Below are 27,076 nucleotides of genomic sequence, written 5' to 3' on the forward strand. Positions count from 1 at the left end.
ACTATTAGTCACATACTCCACAGATCTGGCCAAACTGACAGCAAACCATAAGTCCCACAAGCCATATAGGGGACACAGCAGACATGTGGAAAAATCAGAACTGGTCAGATAAGACCAAAGTTGAACGTTTTGGCCTACATGCAAAACGCTGTATGTGGCGGGAAACTAACACCGCACCCTGAACACACCCTCCCCACTGGGAAACACGGTCATCATCCCCATGATGATCCCCCATCCCCCCCCCCCCCCCCCCCCCCCCCCCCCCCCCCCAAACGGGAAACATGGTGGTGGCAGGATGCTTCTCTTCAGCAGGGACAGGGAAGGTGGTCAGAGGTGATGGGAGGATGGAGCTAAATATAATACAAATACAATCCTGGAAGAAAACCTGGTGAGAGGCAGAGACAGAGGATCACCTTCCAGCAGGTCAACGACCCTAAACATGCAGCCAGAACTACAATGGTTTAGATCAAGGTATACTCATGTGTTACAATGGCCCAGTCAAAGTCCAGACTTAAAATCCATTGAGAATCTGTGGCGAGACTTGAAAATTGTTATTCACCGATGCTTTCTATACAATCTGACTGAGCTTGAGCTATTTTGCAAAGAAGAATGGGCAAATATTTCAGCCTTCAGATGTGCACAGCTGGTAGAGACATACCCCAAAAGATTTGCCGCTGTAATTGCAAAAATGGTGGTCCTACAAAGTATTGATTCAGAAGGGTACAAATGCACACCACACTTTTCAGATTTTTTTATTTGTAAAAGATTTTGAAAACCATGTATCATTTTCTTTTCACTTCACTATTTCTTGCTACTTTGTGTTGGTCTGTCACATAAAATCCCCCCAAAATACATTTTAAGTTTGTGGGTCTAACGTGGATAAATGTTGAAAAGTTCAAGGGCTATGAATACTTTTTCAAGGCACTGTATCTTGCCTTAGGTTTGGTCTGTAACTTGGCCTTTGATAGCAGCCACTCTGATTGGTCGAATGTAGGTGGGCGGGGCCAGAGATCGGGATTTTGCGGTGCAAGGCCGGACATAAAAACTGAAGTCTGGTCCTGGATTAAGTGGCAGTATTGGGCGGCTGTAGGTATCGTATTGTCAGGCTGTTGCTAAACTATAAAAGAAGTGCTCAGTGCCAGTGTCCATGCTCTCTCATGCTCTCTGCTCTAACCCTTCGTGTGTGTGTGTGTGTGTGTGTGTGTGGCTTTAGCAAGCACTGCCTTGATGCCTCTTTTACTCCTGTATGGGTGCTCGCTTTAATCGCCCACACCCCCATCCCCGCTCACCACTGTCTGGATATTGGTTGTAATTACTGCCTAAATTGTTCTCTTAATGTTGTATCTGTGTTTAGTTCCAGCAGGCTGAGCGGCCGGGGGGGGTGGGGGGATGTGTGTTGCGGGACGGTGGCGTCCAGGCACGAGCAGCACGTGGCCGTCCCACGACGCAACGGTTCGACGTGCGCGTGCTCGTCGCCTAGCAACCACCGGCCGGCTCCGAACAGCCTCCGAAGCGGCTACGGGCGGCGAGTACAAAGCGCGCGATTTCCCGCTCGGCGCTCGGCGCTTCCCTCCAGCCCAGAGCTACGGGGCCGTGGGGACGGCCACAGACGCGTGACGCTCATTTATGCAGTCACCGGGCGTTTCAAACCAACTTTGTTAGTCTGCTGTTAAATCGCCCACGGCTGTCCTCCTTTGTCATTTCCTGAGCGGAGAGGACTGGTATGTGCTTCAAAAATGCCACAGCCGTAGAAAGTGTCTCCCCGGCCACAAAGAGCCCCGTTTATGTCGATGATCTGGAGGCGGCGGTGCGCTGCGTTCTCCCGAGGGTTGGAGCCATCACTCCCCATTAGCAGGCCCTGCTCCTCGTCCTTATTGAAGCTTATGAAAAGACACAAATTATAAAGCGGCAACATGTTGTGCTCCTGCAAGCCTGTCATAATGCCGCTGATTGTAGATATTACGGACAGAGCCACGGCGCCCGGCCGTCTCCGTGTCGGACACGCACGCCAGACCGCACACGCATTTGCATTTTCATCCAGCAGCTTCTACTTATTACTCCTAAATTGTTTTTGAATCTCCCGATTCGGCGCGTGCGAGGCTGCATTGAATGCCATTTGGTATATATCATTTGATGTGGGGGGCAGCAGAGAAAAGTGCTGTCAATCTGCGTTCATGGCTAAGTGTGGGGGGTTAAGTAGAGCCAATATGGCTGTTTTCACCGGGCACTGTTGAGGGCTGGCCGTGAGAGGAACACACCAACATAGATTTGAGACGGCTGTCATAACAGTTTCCTCACTGCTAGGGGAAAAATTTAAATATTCAAATGTCCCATTATTCCTTCTCAACTGCATTGCACTATACAAAGGACTAAATAAAGGTGCTATTACCGTAGAGAACAAGTTCAACGTGACAGTCTTTTCTTTCTTTAATTTCTTAACACCACCTTTGTGACAGTGAGGTCGCTGTGTGTGAATAGTTGACATTTTGTAATTTTCTCTCATGCATTTGCATAATTATCAACAGTTCTCAAAGTTTATTAATTAAATCAATGAACTGGAATCAACCAGTCAACGACAAATGAGCAATGTAATTTACTGATTATGTTCCCGATTCCTCTGATTGGATTTCTGACATTGAAATCATACTCAGACCTGTCTCGACTCCTCGGTTAGGCTTCTCACCATCCATAAATTTCTTCAAGGACATTGTAGGAGATGTATCAGCTGCACAGGCCCAACCAGGACCATTTGTTTGGGTTGGAGGCTAGGTATCCAAAACACTCAGTGTTTGATTTGTTTGGCTGGTTGTTGGAAGGCGCTAGCCCTCTAGCGGAAGGTTCACCCATGGACAAGCTGGCCCATGATGTACTGGTGCCCAGCAGGTGAGCTGGGATCCACCACACATGCAGCCCCGCACCCGCACACATGTGCACCTGGAGAGCAAAGATGGCCGTTTGTGGTGAGGGGGGGGGGAGGTTGGGGGGCTGGGGGGGTTTGGTCCAGGCCGGATGTTATCTCCCAGCAGCACCTGGGGGTTGTCGGTGTGGAAACGGCGTGGATTCATAAATCAGAGCCTGGGCCTGACAATGGAACGAGTGAGGCAGGATGTCAATGAAACAAAGCAGCACTTCCTCACAGGCTGGGCTGGGGTGGGCTGGGGGGTGTGGTGGGGTGTTTTCTGGGGGGTTGGGCTGGGGGGGTGTGGTGGGGTGGCCTGGGGGGTGTGGTGGGGGTGTTTTCTGGGGGGTGGGCTGGGGGGTGTGGCGGGGTGGACTGAGGGGTGTGGTGGGGTGTTTTCTGGTGGGGTGTGGTGGGGTGGGCTGGGGGGTGTGGTGGGGTGGGCTGGGGGGTGTGGCGAGGTGGACTAAGGGGTGTGGCCAGGTGGACTGAGGGGTGTGGTGGGGTGGACTGAGGGGTGTGGTGGGGTGGGCTGGGGGGTGTGGCGAGGTGGACTAAGGGGTGTGGCGAGGTGGACTGAGGGGTGTGGTGGGGTGGGCTGGGGGGTGTGGCCAGCCTCCCGCGGGCCTCGAGGGACCCCCCAGCTCACGCTGTAGCCGCTGTCTGCCCACCATGAATCTTTCACACACTCTGCTCCCTTACCTGCACACCGACTGGCTTTAAACGGCACAGCACACATAAACCTGCACCTGTGCTCAGTTCAAATTGCGCAGTTTGTCACATTCATCGGCAGTGGCGGAACTTCTATAAAGAAGTTATTAAACCTGTAAAAGCCGTACATTAAAGATTACCACATGTGGAAAAGCCCAGTGTTTTACTGTATAACGCATATCATCCTGACTGTGTTGATCTTTGAGATTTATGCTAAAAGTAAATTCAGAAACCACATACTCATAATCATAATCATCTGTCTCACTACATCCTTACATGGTCTTCTCACATTGTTCAGATATGCTATGGTAATGGCTGATATAACAGTGAAGTCAAAATGTGTTTATTAGCTTTCAGAGATGAGGCATGTTCAAAGGTATGAGAGGTTCACGTAGCACACAGAGCACCACCCGAGTCTCCTGAAGCACCCCAGACAGGTGGAGCATGATTCACGAACAGTTTCGTTTTGGTCTTTTCTAGTCACTATAAATCAGACATGCTTAGATCGAACTGAGTTAAGGATTGTCATTACTCCGTCAATACCATATTACCATGGCGTTATTAAAAAATCTAATCTGCACTGAGTTAGTCCTAGCTCTGGAATGAATTTCTCTCCTCGAAATGTTGTGGCAAAGGAACTTTGCAAGTGCACAAGTTACCTGACGTGGTTTGCCTGACTGAAGGCTTTTGAATGAAGTGGTGAGCATTTTATTGCCATGTACAGTGAAGTCTGACCGTCCTCTGAGACTCCTCCTGCTCTCCAAGCTCTCACTCAGGTGTCCCGGGCTCAGGAAAGAGAGCCAGACAGGTTGCTGTCAGTAAACAGCTGGTGTTTGTCTTATGGATGTAGAAGCTAGGCTCTCTTTAGGGAGAGAGTAAACCCAGAATCTCCTCTTAAACCCCTCAACTGAATCCAGAACTTCTCGACTATCACCTGGCCCCTCAACGAGACTTATAAATCACTCAAATGAGCTGATCTGAGGAGTCCTTGTGGTTTAGCGCTTACGATCTGCCACGTCACATTGGCTGGAGGCTGACCACGCCCTCTTTTCCGTCCTCACGGCGGGGTAACGAGCTGCAGGAGAGCGCCACCACGGCGTCGGCCGGCAAACGGGCGCACACGGCATGCTGGGAGCTGACGGTCTGCCAGACGTAACCTGGTTTGCGTTGCACCTGGAGGACTCCGATTAAGAGCTCATTACACCGCACAGCTCCAAATTAAAATGCAGATTTTGCCGAGCGCACACCCCCCCGCGGAACCAGCGGAGGACTTGCTCCAGCGGGAGCTCGGAACGGAGCGTAAATCACCTCCCGCCTCCGCCATCTCCTCGCACGCTGGGGCCAGACATGTCCAATACCAACGTCTGGCCGTCTCCTTTGGCCCGAAGCGCGCGTCTCATCCTGGAATCGCCTCTTTTTTTGGTTTGGCACAACACCAAACCTCGTTAGATCACACGCAGTTGCTGCAACAAAGGATGTTCGTAATCTCCACAGCAGATCGCACAGCAGAATATCGGCAAATATCTCGTCATTCCTACTGTCAGTGAGATTAATTGGAAGTGTGTCACCTGATTTAATAAATGATTAACATTACACTAATTAAACAGTGACAAAAAAACACCTATTATCTTTGTTTTAGAGATTACTCAGCTTGGCTCGTATACATAATACATGGAAGGAGAGGTTTAAAGGACTTCTCCTACACATTCTTGACGGGGGAGTGTGTTCATACACCACACTGACGCAAATATCATTAATTAAATTTCCTCAGAAATCCCCCGGCTTCGTTATAGCCATGTTAAAACATGACAGGCCTTCAATGTTGTCAAACTGTTGGTCTCGAGGGAGTGCCTCTGTTTGAGGCCAGTGTTGAATAAATGGTTTTGCTTAGTTGGAGAGGCAGAAATGAGTGGTGAGGGGAGCCAGAATGGTGTGTTGGGCGGGGAGGGGGGGGGGGGGGGGCACATGAGAGACGTGCGGGGGAAAGTTTGGGAGTGTAATGAGAAAGCAGGCTGTGGCTTTAGCTGCATTAATCAGCTCGGAGAGGGCATGCTATTAACACACACGGAGCTGCGGCTGTATGCTCCTCCTGTGACAAATGTGTAATTAAGAATGATTTTATACCCTCTGTATTCACACATTCACACAGAGGGACGCGATGAACTTCTCCGCTGCTCAGGAGTTTGATGGGATGTGTTGCTTTTTTTAATCACCTCGCCTCTTTGCTGAGGGAAACCTGCACATTCTGGCTGGCTGTTGTGATGTTTTATGACACAGGTTTTCTTAGCCTGCTGGGAGGCTGTCTTTGGCTCTACACAGGTTTCCATACGGTTCATTTCCTAAGTAAAATAATGCTTCCCTCTTGGGGTATGGCGGGGGGGGGGGGGGGGGGGGGGGGGGTGCTAGTGTTGGCTAGCACCTGTCGCTCAGCTAACGGCTCTGATCGTTACAGCTTGTTATAAAGAGCTGGTTAGCAGAAGTGGTGGCCACACGTGGGCTCAGTGTGAAGAAGTAAGGGGTGAGGAAACTCTGACCAGTCCGCCTGCCCTGTGTTTGGGAGTGTGTGACAGACCAACTCTCTGACCAGTCCACCTGCCCTGTGTTTGGGAGTGTGTGACAGACCAACTCTCTGACCAGTCCCACCTGTCCTGTGTTTGGGAGTGTGTGACAGACCAACTCTCTGACCAGTCCACCTGCCCTGTGTTTGGGAGTGTGTGACAGACCAACTCTCTGACCAGTCCACCTGCCCTGTGTCTGGGAGTGTGTGACAGACCAACTCTCTGACCAGTCCGCCTGCCCTGTGTCTGGGAGTGTTGTGACAGACCAACTCTCTGACCAGTCCACCTGCCCTGTGTTTGGGAGTGTGTGACAGACCATCTCTCTGACCAGTCCGCCTGCCCTGTGTCTGAGAGTGTGTGACAGACCAACTCTCTGACCAGTCCGCCTGCCCTGTGTCTGGGAGTGTGTGACAGACCAACTCTCTGACCAGTCCGCCTGCCCTGTGTCTGGGAGTGTGTGACAGATCATCTCTCTGACCAGTCCGCCTGCCCTGTGTCTGGGAGTGTGTGACAGACCAACTCTCTGACCAGTCCGCCTGCCCTGTGTCTGGGAGTGTGTGACAGACCAACTCTCTGACCAGTCCCGCCTGCCCTGTGTTTGGGAGTGTGTGACAGACCATCTCTCTGACCAGTCCGCCTGCCCTGTGTCTGGGAGTGTGTGACAGACCAACTCTCTGACCAGTCCGCCTGCCCTGTGTCTGGGAGGTGTGTGTGACAGACCAACTCTCTGACCAGTCCGCCTGCCCTGTGTCTGGGAGTGTGTGACAGATCATCTCTCTGACCAGTCCGCCTGCCCTGTGTCTGGGAGTGTGGTGACAGACCGTCCAACGCTACATTCTCAACCCAGTCGTGCATCCATCGTCAGCATAAGTAGTGGATACAGGAATTGCTGTCACTGATTAAACAACAATATAACATTTTTGTTACTTTTTTTTTTTTTTTTTTACTCAGACTATAATTTATTATACAGTACAAGCAGCCGGGGAATGTGCATTATGAATATGACCCAGGCATCTGTGAGCAGTGCAAGTTATGATGGATATGACTCTTTATGCATTGCATTTGCATAAGCTCCTCAGTGTATAGCATATGAGTCAACACGTCGTTGCCGTAGATACAGGAAACACGGGATGTGGATGTCTTTCTTCTTACTTATAGTAAAGTGATCCGAGCTAACGAGTGGTGTTTAAATGTCATATATGTTAGAAATGTTATATAAGCAAGGGAACACCTGTAGATCTGATAGCCAAACAGTCGATGAAGAAATGTAATTTGCATCTAAGCTTTGAAAAATGGAGGATGGAGAAGTTGAACTCTAGCACGAGTTACACCTGGTCCAGGCAGCGTCGTTTCCTGGACACAACTGTTAAATTAATTTCCTAGATTAGTAACTGTGGGTCACCTTGTCATAAGGAGATTGAAATTCTTTTTGTGTGTGTGTGTGTGTGTGTGTGTGTGTGTGGGTGTGTGTGCGTGTGTTCTTGAGTATTGGTGCTGTAAACTATATTAAGCTGAGCAGACGTGCCTGTAGGGTACATAGTTTAGTGTTTTATTCAAAAATACAGGTCTGGTGGGTGGGGGGTTCGTGGGTAAGGGGGGTGGGGTGGTCTAGTGGGTGGGGTTCATAGGTAAGGGGGGTGGGGTGGTCTAGTGGGTGGGGTTCATAGGTAAGGGGAGTGGGGTGGTCTGGTGGGAGGGGTTCGTGGGTAAGGGGGGGTGGGGTGGTCTAGTGGGTGGGGTTCGTGGGTAAGGGGGGGTGGGGTGGTCTAGTGGGTGGGGTTCGTGGGTAAGGGGGGGTGGGGTGGTCTGGTGGATGGGGTTCATGGGTAAGGGGGGTGGGATGGTCTAGTGGGTGGGGTTCATGGGTAAGGGGGGTGGGGTGGTCTAGTGGGTGGGGTTCGTGGGTAAGGGGGGGTGGGGTGGTCTAGTGGGTGGGGTTCGTGGGTAAGGGGGGTGGGGTGGTCTGGTGGGTGGGGTTCATGGGTAAGGGGGGTTTTCCTGACATTCAGTGCCCAGGAACCCTAGATGGAAGGGTGTAGTTTTATGCTTTGAATCTCTGCTCAGGGTTTGCTGCACCTTGTGGGGCAGTTTTAGGTGCCATCACATGAATGAAAACAAATTAAAACCACGTGTATATAATCACACTGTCTAATATATGCAGTATGTATGACTATACTGTACATTATTAAGGTAATTCAGCTGAGCCAGGGTTTAGCTATTCCTAACCTAGACTTAAATCACATGTTTTGTATGTGCATGCTATCGTTAATACAATACTATGTTCTGGCTGTAGTTCTACTGGGTTGGAGTTCAGCCATCCCTTGTAAACTGTAGCATGGTCGCTGGGCCCATGTTTTGCATGGGAACCTTCTGGCTGTCTGGACTGTATCAATATCAGGAAGAAGTTCCAGGAGCGTTGACGCTGAACTCCTCTCCTCTTCTCTCAGCGATAGGGCGGTTAAACCCCAACCCAGTTTTGATGGACCTCTTTCTCCTCTCTGTTTCCTGCTTCTAAATCCAAGCATGCTCCATATTCTCTCTTACACAGGTTTTCTCCTCTCTTTCCCCCTCTCTTCCTCTCCCTCTCCCTCTCTAGTGAATTCCATTGCTCAGGCAGTGAGGTGTTGCAGGCACTTTGTTGCTGACCCGTGGTGCTGAAAGCAACCCCCCCCCAACCGCCTTCCCATTGCCTGAGTGTTCATTTCATGGTCCATATAACGTGCTCGCCATTTTGTCAGCTGGCCGTTAGCATGGCTGCTTATTTCTTTAACCCCCTTCCCTTTCGAGCCATAACAAATCAAACACACATTGGTTTCAGCTTACGGCGGACAGCCACCTGCCACTGTTCCTGTTTTACCTACAAGGCCATGCGCGCCTGTGAGTAATATGTGAAGTGCGGAGGCTTTTATTGGAATACTTTCAGCAAGAACACCATAAAACCACAAATTTGAATTTTACTCTAACGGAGTTCAATTTAATTCTGAAGTCTGTAGGAGTTAATTCCACTTGGGTGCTTTTATGTAATTTCTGCATTGGGACGATCTGTAATATGGAATAAATATAGCTGAAACAATGACTTTCTCAAAATGCACAATATTTTATTTTGAAGCTTGCTCTTTTAAATATCCAGGTAGCACAATGCCCAGTGTACTGTGTTTTACAGACTTGGCAAAGCTAGACTTTGCAGGTGTATTCTGAGTCCTGCAAGCTGGCCTTCTGCTAGTTGGATTCGAGTGTCGTTCTGACCTTTGACAAAAAGCTGACCAGGCCCTTCTTTAAAGTTCAGAACAATAACACACAAGCACACTCATTCCCACCCTCTCTAATAACCATGTGCTTCGTATGGACTCCTGCCTTTCCAACTTCTATATTGTCCTTCATGCCGAGCTGAATTTGTGAGCAGGAGTGCCAAACACTAAGTAAATGTGTTTTTTCATTCTGCCCACCTCTTCCCCTCCCATCCCTTCTCTCAAGATCCCCTGGCTGTCTCACACACACACACACACACACACACACACACACACACACCCACACACACACACACCATACACTCACGATGCCCATCGCTCCTCTGAGGACTCCCTGCCTGTCTTTCTGCAATCTCCTCCTTCTGTATGCCTGTTGTTGTCTCCTTCACACTCTGTTGTTTCTGGCAGGTCTTGATAGCAAGACACACATGTGTGCACGTGCACACACATACACACACACACACACACACACACACACACACACACACACACACATGCACACACACACACACACACATACAAACACCAGCACACACACACACACACACACACACACACACACACACACACACACACACCTTTTCTAAGTCCTGAAAGCATAGCAAGCTGTATAAAGCTTAACGATCTTACTATAACTGTGGAAACAAGCCACAGTATAAACTTGTATTGTTTTGAGATAGTGCTGCAGTAATTAATAGTTATGACACAGGAGTTTTCCCCTGGCACTTTAGAACTGCAGCTCTGGAGGGAAACACAAAAGTGAGGGAGAGAGAATAATATTTGAAAAGACACACAGCTCTGGAGAACATTTGTTATAAGCTATTAGATGGAATGCAGCATTTAATTTGCTGACTGCCCCCAGTTGCTTTTGCATGAAGATAAAGATTGAGAAGGAGTTTGTAGCTGCTGAATACAACAGGCACACTGAACACAAAATACACACACATATTCACATAGACTCACATGCACATAACCTGCATTATTACCCCAGAGAGAACTGCAAAATAAGGAGTTCATTAGGTATGAGAAACAGTTTCTCTTTTGGTTCTCCTCCATTGCTTTTGGGGGCCGTCAGAACGAAGGAAAGTCTCTGGCGAATAAGGTAAGGAGTCTTCTCCCCTAGAAGTGCTATTATCCAGATGGTGCCATTAACAATTACACCGCTACATTTTCCTTTTTATAATTGACTCCATAGGCTATTAGGCAGGTTGGCATCAGGCAGGGCTCGCGTGAATCTTGTCCAGATGTTCGGAAGCGGACAGGGGTGAGTGGAGAGAGCGGGAGGTGGGGGGTGGGGGGTGAGGGGTTAGTGGAGAGAGCGGGAGGTGGGGGTGGGGGGGTGAGGGGTTAGTGGAGAGAGGCGGGAGGTGGGGGTGGGGGGGTGAGGGTGTGAATGGAGAGAGGGAGAGAGCGGGAGGTGGGGGTGGGAGGTTTGAGGGGGAGGTGAGGGGTGAGTGGAGAGAGGGGGAGGTGGGGGTGGGGGGTGAGGGGTGAGTGGAGAGAGGGAGAGAGCGGGAGGTGGGGGTGGGGGGTGAGGGGTGAGTGGAGAGAGGGAGAGAGCGGGAGGTGGGGGTGGGGGGGGTGAGGGGTGAGTGGAGAGAGGGAGAGAGCGGGAGGTGGGGGTGGGTAGGTGAGGGAGGGGTGAGTGGAGAGAGCGAGAGCGGGAGGTGGTGGGGGTGGGGGGGTGAGGGGTGAGTGGAGAGAGGGAGAGAGCGGGAGGTGGGGGTGGGGGGGTGAGGGGTGAGTGGAGAGAGCGGGAGGTGGGGGGTGGGGGGGTGAGGGGTTAGTGGAGAGAGCGGGAGGTGGGGGTGGGGGGGGTGAGGGGTGAGTGGAGAGAGCGGGAGGTGGGGGGTGGGGTAGGTGAGGGGTGAGTGGAGAGAGTGGGAGGTGGGGGTGGGGGGTGAGGGGTGAGTGGAGAGAGCGGGAGGTGGGGGTGGGGGGGTGAGGGGTGAGTGGAGAGAGCGGGTGATGGGGGTGGGGGGTTTGAGGGGTAGGTGAGGGGTGAGTGGAGAGAGCGGGTGATGGGGGTGGGGGGTTTGAGGGGGAGGTGAGGGGTGAGTGGAGAGAGCGGGTGATGGGGGTGGGGGGTTTGAGGGGGAGGTGAGGGGTGAGTGGAGAGAGCGGGGTGATGGGGTGTGGGGGGGGTTTGAGGGGGGGTGAGGAGTGAAGGGGCCGGCAGGCTGTTATGAGCAGGCGTGCTGATGGCCTGGGTTGTACAGATGGACACTGGGAGAAGGGGTGGGGGAAAGAAGTCGGACTCGATTAAATCACCTCCCCCTTACCCCTCGACCCCTCCCCCACTCCCACTACTCTCCCCCACCTTCCACACGATGTACACTCATCACCCCCCCCCCCCCCCCCCCCCCCCCCCATAATTTCACCTTATGTTTGTTTGTTTTGTGTGTTTGCTTGCTTATTAAGTTCCGTCAGTCAGTTGAAGGCAAGGTAAAGTCCATCAAAGCATTAATAAATACTCCTTGCTGCCTTCTTCACCCGGGTCAGTTCTGCCCACTGCGTCGGGTTCCGCATATGCGCTGTGGATATATTTGTGGAATCAAAGGGAGTCTGTTGCATTTTGAAGGGCAAACAGTGGCCAGCCGCTTCCCTGGCTGCCTCTCTGCTCCTGTGTTCCCAGAAGCCGATGTCTCTAAAAGGTTCAGCTTTCTCTTGTCTTCAGTGTCCCTCAGATCAGAATTAGAATCTCTTTATAGCCCAAAGTGAACAAAAACGGTATGGATTATTCAATAGCCTGCTGGCCGGCCAGAGGGCCAAGAGCCAGTCTGCCGCATTCATTCGTTATTAGTAAACAGATCAATGGCTCGGACAGAGGCACGGCCAGGCCAGGGCGGGCCCTCAGGGACCGCTCTCCCTCACTTTCTCTCTTCCTCCAGCGAAAAATAATCATCTGGCAACAGACGAGCCCTTTTACCATGGCCACGCCGTGTGCTGGGATCTGTTGTGAAGGGGAGAGATGTTTGGTTTGGGCAGCTGCTTTGGAATGTCGTCTTCAAAGTTACCACTGGATTAATGCTGGACTTGCCTTGAATCAACATGCGTGAGGCAATGCTGATTGGCTGAGCGCTCAGCTCTGTTTGAAACATGACTTACATACTTGTTGGCTCAGAAACACCATTTGTGCTTTTATGTTATTGGTAGGAGGAAATGTACTTCCAATAAATATACTTTAAAGTAAAGTCTGAATGATCTAGAATACTTTACTGTATTTGATAGTGAGATACTCAATAATGTATTTTTCTTTAATGTGAATACATATCTCACAGAAAATACTTTGGATTAATATGTGAGAAATATGATGCAATCAAAATTAAAGTCACCAGTAACCAAACAACACGGATTCAGGTCCGGCTCCCCGAAAGATCTCCTTCAAGTAGCAAAGAGTGCAGCCCGGATCCATCCCACCGACGGCTGGTGGAAATATGGGCCAATAAGAATGATGTACATGCCAGCAGCACTGAGTGGGTCTGGGTGCTGCCGTGTGCGGAGGGCGTGTGGTGGCGGGTGCGGTGAGACGGTGAAGGCTCTGGCCTGCAGACACGCACCAAAGGCCTTTTAATCGGAGGCGGAGCAGCTCCGGGCTGATGGATGGCGCTGGGGGGAGGGAGCGCTATCCGCAGCTCTACCTGAACCCGATGCGCTCGCTTCAGGCCCGGATCCATTTCCATCTCTTTACCGTCTCTGCTGCTACTGTCAGCCACTCCATCAGATCTGAGTTATTCTCCCCGTTGAAGTGTTAGACAGAGCTGTGGGCCATTATTAATTTTGCTACGATGGCTATGAGAACTGTGCGTGGTATGTATGGGATATGCATTAAAGGAGCAGGGTGCATCCGCAAGGGTTTTTTATTTTTTTTGCCAGGGGCGGGGTATCGGTTCCTGGCCATGACTGGATGTCATTTTCTGCCACACTGCAGTTCAGCAAGTTGGGAGAGTCGATTCTGTGTCGGATTGAACATGAATAAATGGGGAAGCTGCAATGTGTTTGTGGCCTCACGGCCCATGTAGTGTTATTTTAGGGCAGGAACCGTTCGACTGGCAGCCACAGCAAAGTTCAACTCCAGCTTGTGAACGCAGTTGCTAAGGCATTGGGGGGGGGGATTGGCTTCCATCATTACGCTCTCAGAAGACGGGACTGGGTGAACCAGCCCTAATCAACCCACTAATCAGCCAGGACCTCGAGCACACTACTGTCTCCCCGAAATTGGCCAAAGTCAAGAGGGTCTTTCCTCGCAAAGCTCTTTTTTATGCATTCAGAGGCCACTCCAAATCAGAATTTGAAAAACGATGTAGATGGAGATGTTTACCACTCGGGAGATCTCACCTCTCCTTCAGCATGCTGTGTGGCAGAGTTGAGGTGAACGCCTGCTGTGCTGGTCTGGAGCTCCAGCTGCTACAGGACCATGGACAGCGCCCATGCCAGCCTCCTTGCTTTATTTAGACACCACGGGCTAAGTGGCCCCTGTTCTTTCACAGGGCTTTAGTGTCTGGGGGGTGGTACAGGAGAATTCCTACAAAGCTCTGGTGTTATTACACCCTAGAACAGGGAGCCAGGGACTATGAATTTACAATCATCACCCAAAACTGTTTCACAATGTCCTCATTCAGTATTCCAATCATTAATTATTATGCTCTCACATCATTGCCTGTTTTTCTTTTAATGGAATAAAGGTGCTGTGCTACACTGAGCATGCAGGGGGCGCTAATGGGCTCTATTTATCTCCCCTGAATCCTGGAACGTGATAACTTTCTCACTTTTAATTAAGAGCACGGTGAAAAGGTGCGGCCCTGCTACTCAGACAACTACGCTTTTCCCCCAAATTAGCACGCTGTCTGTGCTCAGCCTCTCTGCCTCAGCCCTGAGCTGTCTCTCTGCCTCAGCCCTGAGTTGTCTCCCTGCCTCAGCCCTGAGCTGTCTCCCTGCCACAGCCCTGAGCTGTCTCTCTGTCTCAGCCCTGAGCTGTCTCTCTGCCTCAGCCCTGAGCTGTCTCTCTGTCTCAGCCCTGAGCTGTCTCTCTGCCTCAGCCCTGAGCTGTCTCCCTGCCTCAGCCCTGAGCTGTCTCCCTGCCTCAGCCCTGAGTTGTCTCCCTGCCTCAGCCCTGAGCTGTCTCTCTGCCTCAGCCCTGAGCTGTCTCTCTGCCTCAGCCCTGAGTTGTCTCCCTGCCTCAGCCCTGAGCTGTCTCCCTGCCTCAGCTCTGAGTTGTCTCCCTGCCTCAGCCCTGAGCTGTCTCTCTGCCTCAGCCCTGAGTTGTCTCCCTGCCTCAGCCCTGAGTTGTCTCCCTGCCTCAGCCCTGAGCTGTCTCCCTGCCTCAGCCCTGAGCTGTCTCTCTGTCTCAGCCCTGAGTTGTCTCCCTGCCTCAGCCCTGAGTTGTCTCCCTGCCTCAGCCCTGAGCTGTCTCCCTGCCTCAGCCCTGAGCTGTCTCTCTGTCTCAGCCCTGAGCTGTCTCTCTGCCTCAGCTTTGAGCTGTCTCTTCCCACCATGTGTGCGCATGTTCCGGCCAGGCCAATAGCTCCTACTTCACCCGCTCTTTTGCTCCTCAGCCAGCTGCTGAGGAGCAAAAGAACAGGTGAAATGCTAGCAAGTGAAATGCTAGCAGGTTAAATGCTAGCAAGTTAAATGCTAGCAGGTGAACTGCTAGCAGATGAAATGCTAGCAGCTGAAGTGCTAGCAGTGAAATGCTAGCAGGTTAAAAGCTAGCAGGTAAAGTGCTATCCGGGTAAATTCTAGCAGGGGAAGTGCTAGCAGGTGAAATGCTAACTGTTTGCCAGCAAAGCGGCTTCTAATAATGTCCTGCTTTCCTTTTCCTCTAACCCCCCCACCCACAACAACTCTTGTGCTTAACCCAAGTGACTTCACCCTGTCTCCAACCCCCTTCTTTGCTCCATGCCCAGCCAAATGGAAATTGCAGTCTGCTCTCTCAATATATCTATTTCACCTGACATGGCTCTGCAGGAGTGCATCAGCCCTCTTGGCTGGCTCCTAATGCTGGGAGCAAACATAATGAAACTCCTTTAAGTTGCTTCTGGTTTATTGGACTGTTTTTTTCCATGTCACTTGGTGCTTAAATCACACTGAACCTGTTCTATAAAATCTATAAAATCAAGATGCTGAGAAATAGTTTAGATTTTATATATTTTATATAAATTTTTAAGTCTAAGTGAATTCAGCGATGATCTAACTTCCCCCGATTTTGTAATTTCTTTGGCTACCTTTAAGTAGTGGTTAATATCTGTTTTAAACGCCTCCATCTTGTTTAGTTATAATTTCTTTTTAATTATGGATCGTAAATTTGAGCATTCAGAAGAAGGCTCTGCGTTACGGAGATTTTATGGGGTGCTTAACTGGAACATTCTGCTGTTTGGAAGAGTGGGAGACATCTCACTCTTACTCACCCTCTTCTTTACAAGTTCTCACTCTTACTCACCCTCTTCTTTACAAGTTCTCCTGTTTCTCGGGCGACCTTCTTGCATCTTTCTGTTCCTGCTGACACTAGTCCCTTCTATCTTTATCTCCTCTTTGTCTCTCTGTTTCCCCTGTGCTCTCTCTCTCTTTCCTCCTCCTCCTCTAATCTTTCTCGTTCCCCTGTTCCTATTCAGTGTGTGTGTGTGTGTGTGTGTGTGTGTGTGTGTGTGTGTGTGTGTGTGTGTGTGTGTGTGTGTGTGTGTGTGTGATTTATCAGTGACATTCAGTGTGGTCCCACTGCACTGTCTCCTCTAAGACAGGTAGAAGTGCTGCTGGGATATGTTTTAATTACAGATTTAGTCAGAAGTAATTAAGCTTTTATATCTAAGGGGACAGCTCAATACTCTCCACAGTTCTGTACAACTTTAAACACAGTTAAACACACACATGCACGCACAAGCACACACATATAGCCTTACTATATGTCTTACTCTCAAATCATCCATACGGTTGTTTCTTATACACACTAATTTTTTTCTCTCACAGGTTATGCACACACAGGTAAATATCTAATTACATTGGCACTAAATTGACAATTAATAACTCTAAATATTTCTCTCTGGATTTTTGTTTTAATTTTATTGGACATTTAACAATATTAGATCTATTAGATAGATAAACCATGTTGCTCCTTGGGAAGAAAATATGAAAATCTTCTAACTTGTTATTATATGCTGAAGCAGATTTTTTTACGATTCACATGAACTTTACATTGGCAGGAACAGGAGCTCAGGAAGCGGCAGTGATATTTGACTACACGGAGTTGCTGGAAGGGCATCCAGCGGTGTTAGCGAGCATACGTCCCCCTAAACGCGCGGTGGTCGTGCGGCTGAGGGAAAGGCGGCCATTCATCATATCGCTTCGCAGGGTGTTAATGGGCGCGGCCGCTGCGTCCTGCCGCGTGGATTGATCGCGTCGTGCTTCGCGGTGCTTGCGCGTGAGCTAAATGACGTGGGCTTTTTGGCAATCGTGCGATCTTTAAACAAGCCGAGGAGAGAAAAGCGGCATACAGTACACGGTTAGGAGCGAGTGGCCTTGTGTGAGTGAGTTTGTGAGAGGGAGTGAGAGAGCGAGACACACGCACGCGCGCGCGCGCACACACACACAGATGGAATGACTTCTCTGGGATTACAGTGTGGTTGGGGGAGCAGAGAGGTGGTAATTGCATTTTAATTACAGTGTTGATGGTTTTGTGCTCTGCCAGATGGAAGCTTCTTTACAGATATGTGCAAAATAAATCAGCCATTTGCAGCAGTTCCTCTTCCTCTGACGTTCTCTCTTGCCCTCCCCACACGCCCCGGGCCCACAGATCCTCTCTGTCTTGCGGCCTACCGCACACTTGGTTCAATTCTCTTTTCTCCTTCTTTGACTTCTCCATTTCCTTGGCCCTCGACTCCTCTTTCTCCGTCTGCTCCTGGGGTGCCGTGAAGACCCTCAAAGCTCGTGCGCCTCAAGGTCAGAGACGGAGTCTTGTTGCAGCGGCCGTGTTCCTGGGCCCAGCAGTGTTCACGAGACAGTGTTTGTGCATTCATCTCACTTAGATTTAAAAAACAGGAAAATGCTAGTTACTTGTATTTTTGAGCTGCATTTACCCCATGGACATATTTGTCGGGCATAATGAGTAATGTATTATTTTGCTAAAAGCAGCGGACTGTGGGAGCCAGCACATTGTACAGAAGCTTACGAGGGCCAAAAAATATTTGTGCTCTTACGTAAAAAGCCCAGCAGTTGTAATAAAATGTTTCTGCCTTTGAACAGTATATCAGGAGGCTTGCAGTTGGCTACTTCTTCATTTATGTAATTCTTTGACACCTAGTAGCTCTTTGCTTTGGCCAAATAATTTATTTCATTTATTCTGTTGCTTTCTTTGCTTGCTCCTCCATTTGTGCGAAGGTTTCGTCAAACAAAGTTTGGTTTTCTGCTTATAAATGAGCTGGTGCGCCAGCCCCGTGCATCAGCCCCGTGCATCAGCCCCGTGCACCAGCCCCGTGCATCAGCCCCGTGCACCAGCCCCGTGCATCAGCCCCGTGCATCAGCCCCGTGCACCAGCCCTGTGCACCAGCCCCGTGCATCAGCCCCGTGCATCAGCCCCGTGCATCAGCCCCGTGCATCAGCCCCGTGCATCAGCCCCGTGCACCAGCCCCGTGCATCAGCCCCGTGCATCAGCCCCGTGCATCAGCCCCGTGCATCAGCCCCGTGCACCAGCCCTGTGCACCAGCCCCGTGCATCAGCCCCGTGCATCAGCCCCGTGCATCAGCCCCGTGCACCAGCCCCGTGCATCAGCCCCGTGCATCAGCCCCGTGCACCAGCCCTGTGCACCAGCCCCGTGCATCAGCGCAGAGAAAGCACCAAGTTATGCTAGGACCCCAGAGCTGGGGGCTGGTTCTTGCGCCCTGGGGGCTTGTTTTTGTGCCCCGGGGGCTTTAGTTCAGGCCCCAGCTCCCCATCTCACAGGCGGGATCACCTGTGGCTACTTTCTGTTCTTAACTAACTGTCTGTGGGAGATAAGGTGTGTGTGATAAGGCGTCTGAGGGGGAGACGCCCCCACCTAGGCACGGAGCTGTAGCTGGGAGGCAAATGTGTCTATATATCACAAGCAAGCGTGGCTGCAGAGAAGCTGATAGCAACTTAATAGCTTTATGATAGGAGTAGGGGAAAAATGGCTAACTGTCTCCCTTCTCCCTGGATGGTGTCTGCACAGACGTCTCAGAGCGCACGTGTGTGCACACAGACACAGAAAGTCACCGGCCTCTCGTCCAAAGGCATGCGTGTTTTTTTTCCCTTCTCTCTCCTCTCTGGTAAAAAGAAAAGGTCAGTTCAATCTCTGCTCGAGCTTATCACACTTTCCCGGGCGTTAACTGACAATTTCTATACCGGCTAACTAATGCCCGCCTCACAATTAATGTTTCCAAAGCCCGTTGGAGCCAGAGATATGTGCACTCGTCTGTGGCGGCAGGACTCCTAAAAAAAAGCTTAATGGTATTCGCATACAGGTCATTTTAATATATTCATCAATTACAACAGGGTTCATTTTAGTGTAGCCGCTAGCTACTGTGCACACGGCCATATTTTCAAGAATATTACAGTCGCTACACTTTCCTGGGTGTAAAAGCCGGGAGGGTAATTTGCTGAGAAATTACCTATGTTGCCTTGTAATGTAAGCTGGCCAGTGCAATTTTACAACACAATGGCGCAAGTGCACAGCGTACCGCCTGCTCTGTTCTGCCACCAGTTGAGCCACGCAGCACGGACGCCAACGCCGCCGCACCCCCACCAGCCGGCGGACGACCCCCCCGACCGTCCCGCCAACGAAGGTCAAACGAAGGTCAACAGTCTCAGGCGTGATAACGGCTGGCCGAGGTCTAGACGCTCGGACACAGCAGTAGGGGTGTGTGTCACCTGCGCATCGACACCTGATTCTCTTCCTTTATTTTGAATCAAGGGGTGCACGGATTACGTCGAGAAGGTCCATGTCTGCATTATGTTCTTCGGGCAAATGGGGAGTGATATTTGCAGCCGTGCCATCTGTTTGCGTAAGGCTTGGTTGTGGGATTAAGAAGAAAGAGTTCCCCTCCTGCTATGGGCAACACATTGGCCTGTATGTTCAGATTACCATTGACTGGACTCCTAATGACCCAGCCGTGCAATAGCTGAGACGTCGCTGTCTGCAGAGATGCTTTACTGTTGGAAACCTTTGCTGAAGGGCCATGCAGCTTTGCGCTAAAAAAAACAAAAAACAGTTTAATCCAACACGTATGCGCATGGTTGGCGTCGAGACCTGAAATAGAAGGCCGGGTCCCGGTGGGGTCCCACACAGCACTCCTGATTAGCAGCTACGGAGGAAGAGGAGGGAAGTGCTGCTTCAGTAATGGAGGCCCGCTACCAGGCCATCGGCACCGCACCGCCTCACTCAGGGTGCCTCCCACCCTGGACCACGGCGCACTGCGCTTCCGCTGCGAGCAATTTCCACACGCTCCAGTCATCCTGCCCCCCGTGTCTGCCCACGTACGGCAGCGCTGTTCAGGGGACGGAGGGGGGCGGGGACGGAAGCGCAGTGGCTCCGCCTTCCAGCGCGCTGCTTCCATACATGGGCATTTAGGTCGGGCTCGGGTATGTTCTTACACCCTTAGTTTACAGCACCGGATCAAAGAACTGAGAAATGTACACACACACACACACACACACACACACACACACACACACACACACACACACACACACACACACACACACACACACACACACACACCATTTGTCCATTATCGTTTGGCAGTGAAATGAAGGGAGAGTGTAACCCGCTTCTCAGTCACACCTCCCTTGTACACACACATCAGAAAAGTCAGAGAGCTATAATGCTCTGATAAATGTGACCACTCCTGTTTTGTGTGTGTGTGTGTGTGTGTGTGTGTGTGTGTGTGTGTGTGTGTGTGTGTGTGTGTGTGTGTGTGTGTGTGTGTGTGTGTGTGTGTGTGTGTGCGCGTGCTTAACACTTGTTGGTTTCGTGTGCAGACTCATACAGGTTTTTCTTAGTTTCTCATATGAAGAATGACTTATTCATTCATTTACTCCCTCTGTCTCTCTATCTCTGTGTTTCTCTGCCTTCCTTTGTCTCTCAAACATGCGGATGATAAACTCAGGAAGTGCATATTTCATTTCCTGTCAGGGCCGCACCTCCTCCTCCTCCTCTTCTCCTCTTCTCCTTTTCCTCTGGTTGGAGCAGAGTGCAGATGTCCAGCCATGTCATCAGTTTTCATCAGCTGCCTGCTCCTCACCTCCCTGTGTCTCTCCTCCCTGTGTCTCTCCTCCCGTCTCCTCCCTGTGTCTCACCTCCCTATGTCTCTCCTCCCTGTGTCTCTCCTTCCTGTGTCTCTCCTCCCATCTCCTCCCTGTGTCTCACCTCCCTGTGTCTCTCCTCCTGTCTCCTCCCTGTGTCTCTCCTTCCTGTGTCTCTCCTCCCTGTGTCTCTCCTCCCGTCTCATTCCTGTGTCTCTCCTCCCTGTGTCTCTGCTCCCGTTTCCTTCCTGCGTCTCCTCCCTGTGTCTCTCCTCCCGTCTCCTTCCTGCCTCTTCTCCCTGTGTCTCTTCTCCCTGTGCCTCTCCACCCTACATCTCCTCCCTGTGTCTCTCCTCTCTATGTCTCCTTCCTGCCTCTCCTCCCTGTGTCTCTCCTCCTGTCTCCTTCCTGCGTCTCCTCCCTGTTTCTCTTCTCCCTGTGTCTCTCCACCCTACATCTCCTTCCTGCCTCTCCTCCCTGTCTCTCCTCCCCACATCTCCTCCCTGTCTCCCTCCCTCCTTCCTGAGACCTGCCCCAGTCCTTCTCCCCCATCACACAGGTGTATTAGTAGCACTGTGACAGAGCCCTCATTCACTCCAGCCTGTGCTACTGTGCCTGGCCGTGTCCGTGCCGCCTCAGAAACTCCATGTGATCTGATGTGCTTTAATCCTATTTCTTCACTCGCATTACAAGGCTGTTTATGATGGCTTATCCCTGAGCCCGCCACATCTCAGCTTAAGGGTTGACATTTATTTATTACATTTTTTATTAATAATATAATCATCTTTTTTTCCGTGTAGATTTGTGACCGGGTTGTTCGCTCGTACATGAACATGCACAGAAATGCCGTGGCATACTCTGCATCTGGACTCGATTCACTGGGCGCACTGCCTCCCCCTGTCCACTCTCAGACTGTGTGTGTGTGTGTGTGTGTGTGTGTGTGTGTGTGTGTGCGTGCCTGGGGAGATGGCAGGGCTGTGCGTGCATATTGAGGCGCGCTGTTTCTCCTGATGATTTATTGCCTCTTTTACAGATCCTGCCTGGCACTTAGTTGAGTCACATTCAAAACTACATGCCACCAAAAAACAAGGCCTGACATTTGGGTGTGCGGTGTGTGTGTGTGTGTGTGTGTGTGTGTGTGTGTGTGTGTGTGTGTGTGTGTGTGTGTGTGTGTGTGTGTGTGTGTGTGTGTGTGGGTGTGTGTGTGTGTGTGTGTGCGTACACGTGTGTGTGATTCTATTTATGCATATAGCCACAGCACTGGGTACAGGCTAACACGCTAGATTGGTGTGCATCCCTGTCTGTGTGTGTGAGCATGTTTACTAAAGTCTAATAACAGCACTCCTTATGTCTTATGTACCTGCCGCTTATCTGTCGTTTACAAGAGCAATCTATACAACCAGCTCCTGCTCTCTCTCTCTCTCTCTCTCTCTCTCTCTCTCTCACTCTCTCTCTGTTTCCCTCTCAATATAGGAGCAGGCTACGGATAATAAGCGTAAAGGGGGATCTGGCCTGTGCTATTCCATGTGCGGAGTGCACACCATTGCCTGTGTACCCGAGGTCAGAGTCAATTTCAAAAGGAGCATTCAGTCTGTATCAGAGTCCAGACCTTCACACTCTCAATCATAAAGCTCGGCTATAAGTGTGCGGGGCCAGAGTTTATCAACACACACACTGCCTAATCCCACACTAGATTGGATTTTAAAATGGGAGGAGCTCCAGTCCTAGGAGCACAGTACCATGAGTATAGTATTAAGTGGACAGTGAGGGCTTGTAGTGTACAGCGATAAGATTAAACATGAGTGCTTGTTGGCTGTGTGTATGTGCGTGCGCGTGTGTGTGTGTGCGTGCGTGCGTGCGTGCGTGCGTGCGTGCGTGCGTGCGTGTGTGTGTGTGTTTTCATGTACTGGGTCGATTCACAGATGAGTAGAATGTTCTGATTCTTCCTCTGTAATGTAGAGCTTGTGGTGTAAACAGTGGTGAAATGCATACAATGTTTATTGACAACAGTGTGACTGCATATATACGTGTGTGTGTGTGTGTGTGTGTGTGTGTGTGTGTGTGTGTGTGTGTGTGTGTGTGTGTGTGTGAGAGGGAGAGCCTGAGGGAGAGAGGATCTGTTTGTTGTAAGATGGACCCCCTTGCTCTCTTGGCCTGGGCTTCCCATCATGCCTTGCCCTGATCTCACCCTGTTGATGTGTGTTGCTATTGGCCATGGCAGCTGTCTCGCCTCCTTCACACAGATGCATGCAGCTTGTCTTATTTACTGCCCGCCCTAAGGACCCCACATACAGCTTTATTCACACTCCTTCCTCCTCTAACACTCTCTCTCTCTCTCTCTCTCTCTCTCTCTCTCTCTCTCTCTCTCTCTCTCTCTCTCTCACTTGCTCTGTCAGTTTTGCTGGGTTACTGTGCACTGAGATATTTTGCTCCTGTGTGCAGATGTCGTAGTTGTCATATTTACAATATTTGAATTACACCCATCTCCACCTTAATAATACCCACTGAGTGGTGATGCAAGTCTAGATGGTGGCTGACAAACTGCGTCTCCGCTGGTGGACGTCACACACCGCTGTGATGACACACTTATCAAAAATACACACACCTCATGAACTGAGCAGTAATAGGTGTAAGGTAGGCTGTGGCTGGCAGCTGTGCTCTGAACTGGCTACAGCTAGGTACAGTGAAGGGTGTGCCACTGTGTCACATGACCTCTCCGCCACTTCTCTCTGACAATAAGCTGCCATGTCGTTCTTACCCAGTGATCGTGTCTGTTAAGTATCATCTTTAGAAACTTTTCCGTACTGGTGTGTGTGTGTAGTGGCAGGTGCATTCCTGATCCCAGATCAGTCCAGATCATCTCCTTTTATCAGGCTGGCAGGCCACCTCACTCCTTGGGCCTCCCTTCACCCGCCCTGTCCCTCTCTTCAGCCCCGTGGAGTCCAGCTCTAATCAGCAAGTTCCCCCTCTCACTTTTCTCTGGACCGAGGATCCCTCTGGCCGTCAGCTGAGCTGCCGACTGGAGCGGTGTTTTTACTTCAGTGAAGTACCGTTCTGCCTTCTTCAACTCGGGACGCGTCAGTACGGACTTTCTCCTCTCTCTCTCTCTCTGAGTCTCCGCCATTGTGCACGCAAGAAAAAAAAAAAACGAGGCGTTCAGCTCCTCTTAGTTATATGATAGGGCACAATTGAGCAGACGCACGTTTCATTGATAGATGAAAAACAAAAAGAAATGAAAGCGAGATTGTAAAAGTGAAACTTGAGACTGACACTCACGGGGCTGTACTGCAGTGCGCTGTCCTTGGTCCTGAAAATGCTTGTAGTAAAAAAGCTTTTTCTGTTATTTATGTGATATTGCACAATTTATGAGACACGAATTTCACTGAAGGACAAAAACAAAAAGGAATAAAAGTGTGATTGTAAAAGTGAAACTTGAGACAGATACTAATATATATAACTATGTAATAAATATATATGTATATGGACACACTGCAGTGAGCTGTCCTTGGTCCTGAAAATGGCTCCTCTCAATTCTGCTAAAAAGCATTCGGCTGACTTCTGTATAAATTACATGAAATTGAGATAATTTCCTTGTCAAAGGATCCATGCTGAAGTGATGGGCTTGAGTTGAGAGAGAAAGAGATAGAGGGAGAAAGAGATAGAGACAGAGGGAGATGGAGATAGAGATAAAGGGAGATATAGACAGAGGGAGATAGAGATAGAGGGAGATGGAGATAAAGGGAGATAGAGACAGAGGGAGATGGAGATAGAGATAAAGGGAGATAGAGACAGAGGGAGAAAGATAGAGATAGAAGGAGATAGAGACAGAGGGAGAAAGAGATAGAGATAGAGAGATAGAGACAGGGAGATAGAGATAGAGACAGGGAGATAGAGATAGAGACAGAGGGAGATAGAGATAGAGACAGAGGGGGATAGAGATAGAGACAGAGGGAGATAGAGATAGAGACAGAGGGAGATAGAGACAGGGAGATAGAGATAGAGACAGAGGGAGATAGAGATAGAGACAGAGGGGGATAGAGATAGAGACAGAGGGAGATAGAGACAGAGGGAGATAGAGATAGAGACAGAGGGAGATAGAGATAGAGACAGAGGGAGATAGAGATAGAGACAGAGGGAGATAGAAATAGAGGGAGATACTCCTCTCCCCACTCCTCCTCTCCTCCACTCCTCTTCCCACTCCTCCTCTCCTCCACTGCTCTCCTCCACTTCTCTCTCTGCAGACACTTAGCTTGGCGCTGGCCTCGGATGGCGTTCCAAGCTCTGTGGGTCAGAGCCGCTTTAGCGGACCCGCCGTGCCAGGACGGCCGGCCGGCTGCCGGAGCCTGAGCGGCTGTGCCAAGACGAGCCTGGTAGGAACAGGCAGCTGGAGCTGTGCCCACTCTCACCAGACTCATCTGTGCCTCGATGCCTCTGCACGACTGCAGCACTGAAGACGAGAGGCAGCCTCTTAGTGGCTGAGACCCACGTTACTTCTCGCTCCTGAAGGAGCCGTTTTCCCCTCAAGTATGCTGATTTTTTGCCTTTGCAAAAATAAAAATGTCACAGCCCTTATTTCTTGACTCATTGGATTTGGCACTGTATGGTTTAAATCAAGAGTCCAGATTGATCAACCAGTCTAATTATTATTGTTGGCTACGTCTGACAGGGAAGAAATAAGGAAATACTGCAGCCTTGTTTCTCTGCTCTTCCTTGTTCTTTCTCTCTCTCTCTCTCTCTCTCTCTCTCTCTCTCTCTCTCTCTCTCTCTCTCTCTCTCTCTCTCTCTCTCTCTCTGTCTCTGACATGTTCAGCTTTTGTTGTTTAACTTGTCATGCCCCATGAGTTCCCACTCTGACCAAACTTTCAAGCAAAGTCATACAAGAAGCAGCACACAACTCCAGAGCTCTTTTCAGTCCCTCACACCACTTCTCAGTTCTTTACAGAGCAGCAGAGTGCCTCACAGGGCATCACAATCCCTCACTGTGCCTCACAGGGCATCACAGGACATCACAGTCCCTCACTGTGCCTCAAAGCACATCACAATCCCTTACTGTGCCTCACAGGGCATCACAGGACATCACAGTCCCTCACTGTGCCTCAAAGCACATCACAATCCCTTACTGTGCCTCACAGCACATCATAGTACCTCACTGTGCCTCACAGCACATCACAGTCCTTTACTGTGCCTCACAGCACATCACAGTCCCTCACTGTGCCTCAAAGCACATCACAGTCCCTCACTGTGCCTCACAGCACATCACAGTCCCTCACTGTGCCTCACAGCACATCACAGTCCCTCACTGTGCCTCAACGCACATCACAGTCCCTCACTGTGCCTCACAGCACATCACAGTCCTTTACTGTGCCTCACAGCACATCACAGTCCCTCACTGTGCCTCAAAGCACATCACAGTCCCTCACTGTGCCTCAAAGCACATCACAGTCCCTCACTGTGCCTCACAGCACGACAGTCCCTCACTGTGCCTCACAGCACATCACAGTACCTCACTGTGCCTCACAGCACATCACAGTACCTCACTGTGCCTCACAGCACATGACAGTCCTTTACTGTGCCTCACAGCACATCACAGTCCCTCACTGTGCCTCAAAGCACATCACAGTCCCTCACTGTGCCTCACAGCACATCACAGTCCCTCACTGTGCCTCACAGCACATCACAGTCCCTCACTGTGCCTCACAGCACATCACAGTCCCTCACTGTGCCTCACAGCACGACAGTCCCTCACTGTGCCTCACAGCACATCACAGTCCCTCACTGTGCCTCACAGCACATCACAGTCCCTCACTGTGCCTCACAGCACATCATAGTACCTCACTGTGCCTCACAGCACATCATAGTACCTCACTGTGCCTCAAAGTGTATTTACAGTATCCCTCAATGCCTCACAGCACTTTCGGCCCTTTCTGCCTCCGTCTGTCATTGAGCCTGTTTTCTTCAGATCCATAATTGGAAATTTCCACCCCTCTGTTGTCAGTCTCCCACTATGGTGTGTTCAGACTGCTGGGGCAAATGGAGCATTGTCTCATGCCTAAGTGTGTCAATTGAGCTCCTGGGTTTATTATTATTTATCTGAATAGAATATTGCCATTAATTTTTTTGAACATTTGCGTGCGCGTGTATATGTGGGCGTGCGTTTTTAATGACTCACATCTCTTGTCTTTGAGGAAGTGAGGGATAAGCGAGAGAAGAGGGCTGTAACGGGCCGGAGCGCCCCAGACGCCTCGGCAGGAGGATTCGGCCCGCCGGAGCGTTAATAAAGGCAGCAGCATGCAGCAGTGATTAAAGCGGCTGATACTTCAGTCCGGCTTTGCCACTCTCGCCATCGCGGGGGGGGGGGGGGGGGGGGGGGGCTCACGAGGTACGCGTCATATCCGACGCTGTCGGCGTGA

At 50.5% G+C, this 27,076-nt stretch overlaps 1 protein-coding gene across 1 annotated transcript in view; it reads left to right on the plus strand.

The window, feature by feature from the left end:
• LOC143502775 (cytosolic carboxypeptidase 6-like) overlaps positions 1-25,238 on the plus strand; it is a 58,050-nt gene extending 32,812 nt beyond the window's left edge. Inside the window, exon 4 of the mRNA XM_076995460.1 lies at positions 24,908-25,238. Within this exon, the coding sequence (XP_076851575.1) occupies positions 24,908-25,117 (210 nt within the window). The 3' untranslated portion in view covers positions 25,118-25,238. The remainder of the gene's footprint in view (positions 1-24,907) is intronic.
• The last annotated feature ends 1,838 nt before the right edge of the window (positions 25,239-27,076 follow it).

This window comes from Brachyhypopomus gauderio, unplaced genomic scaffold, assembly GCF_052324685.1.
Source record: "Brachyhypopomus gauderio isolate BG-103 unplaced genomic scaffold, BGAUD_0.2 sc208, whole genome shotgun sequence".
Classification (NCBI taxonomy): domain Eukaryota; kingdom Metazoa; phylum Chordata; class Actinopteri; order Gymnotiformes; family Hypopomidae; genus Brachyhypopomus; species Brachyhypopomus gauderio.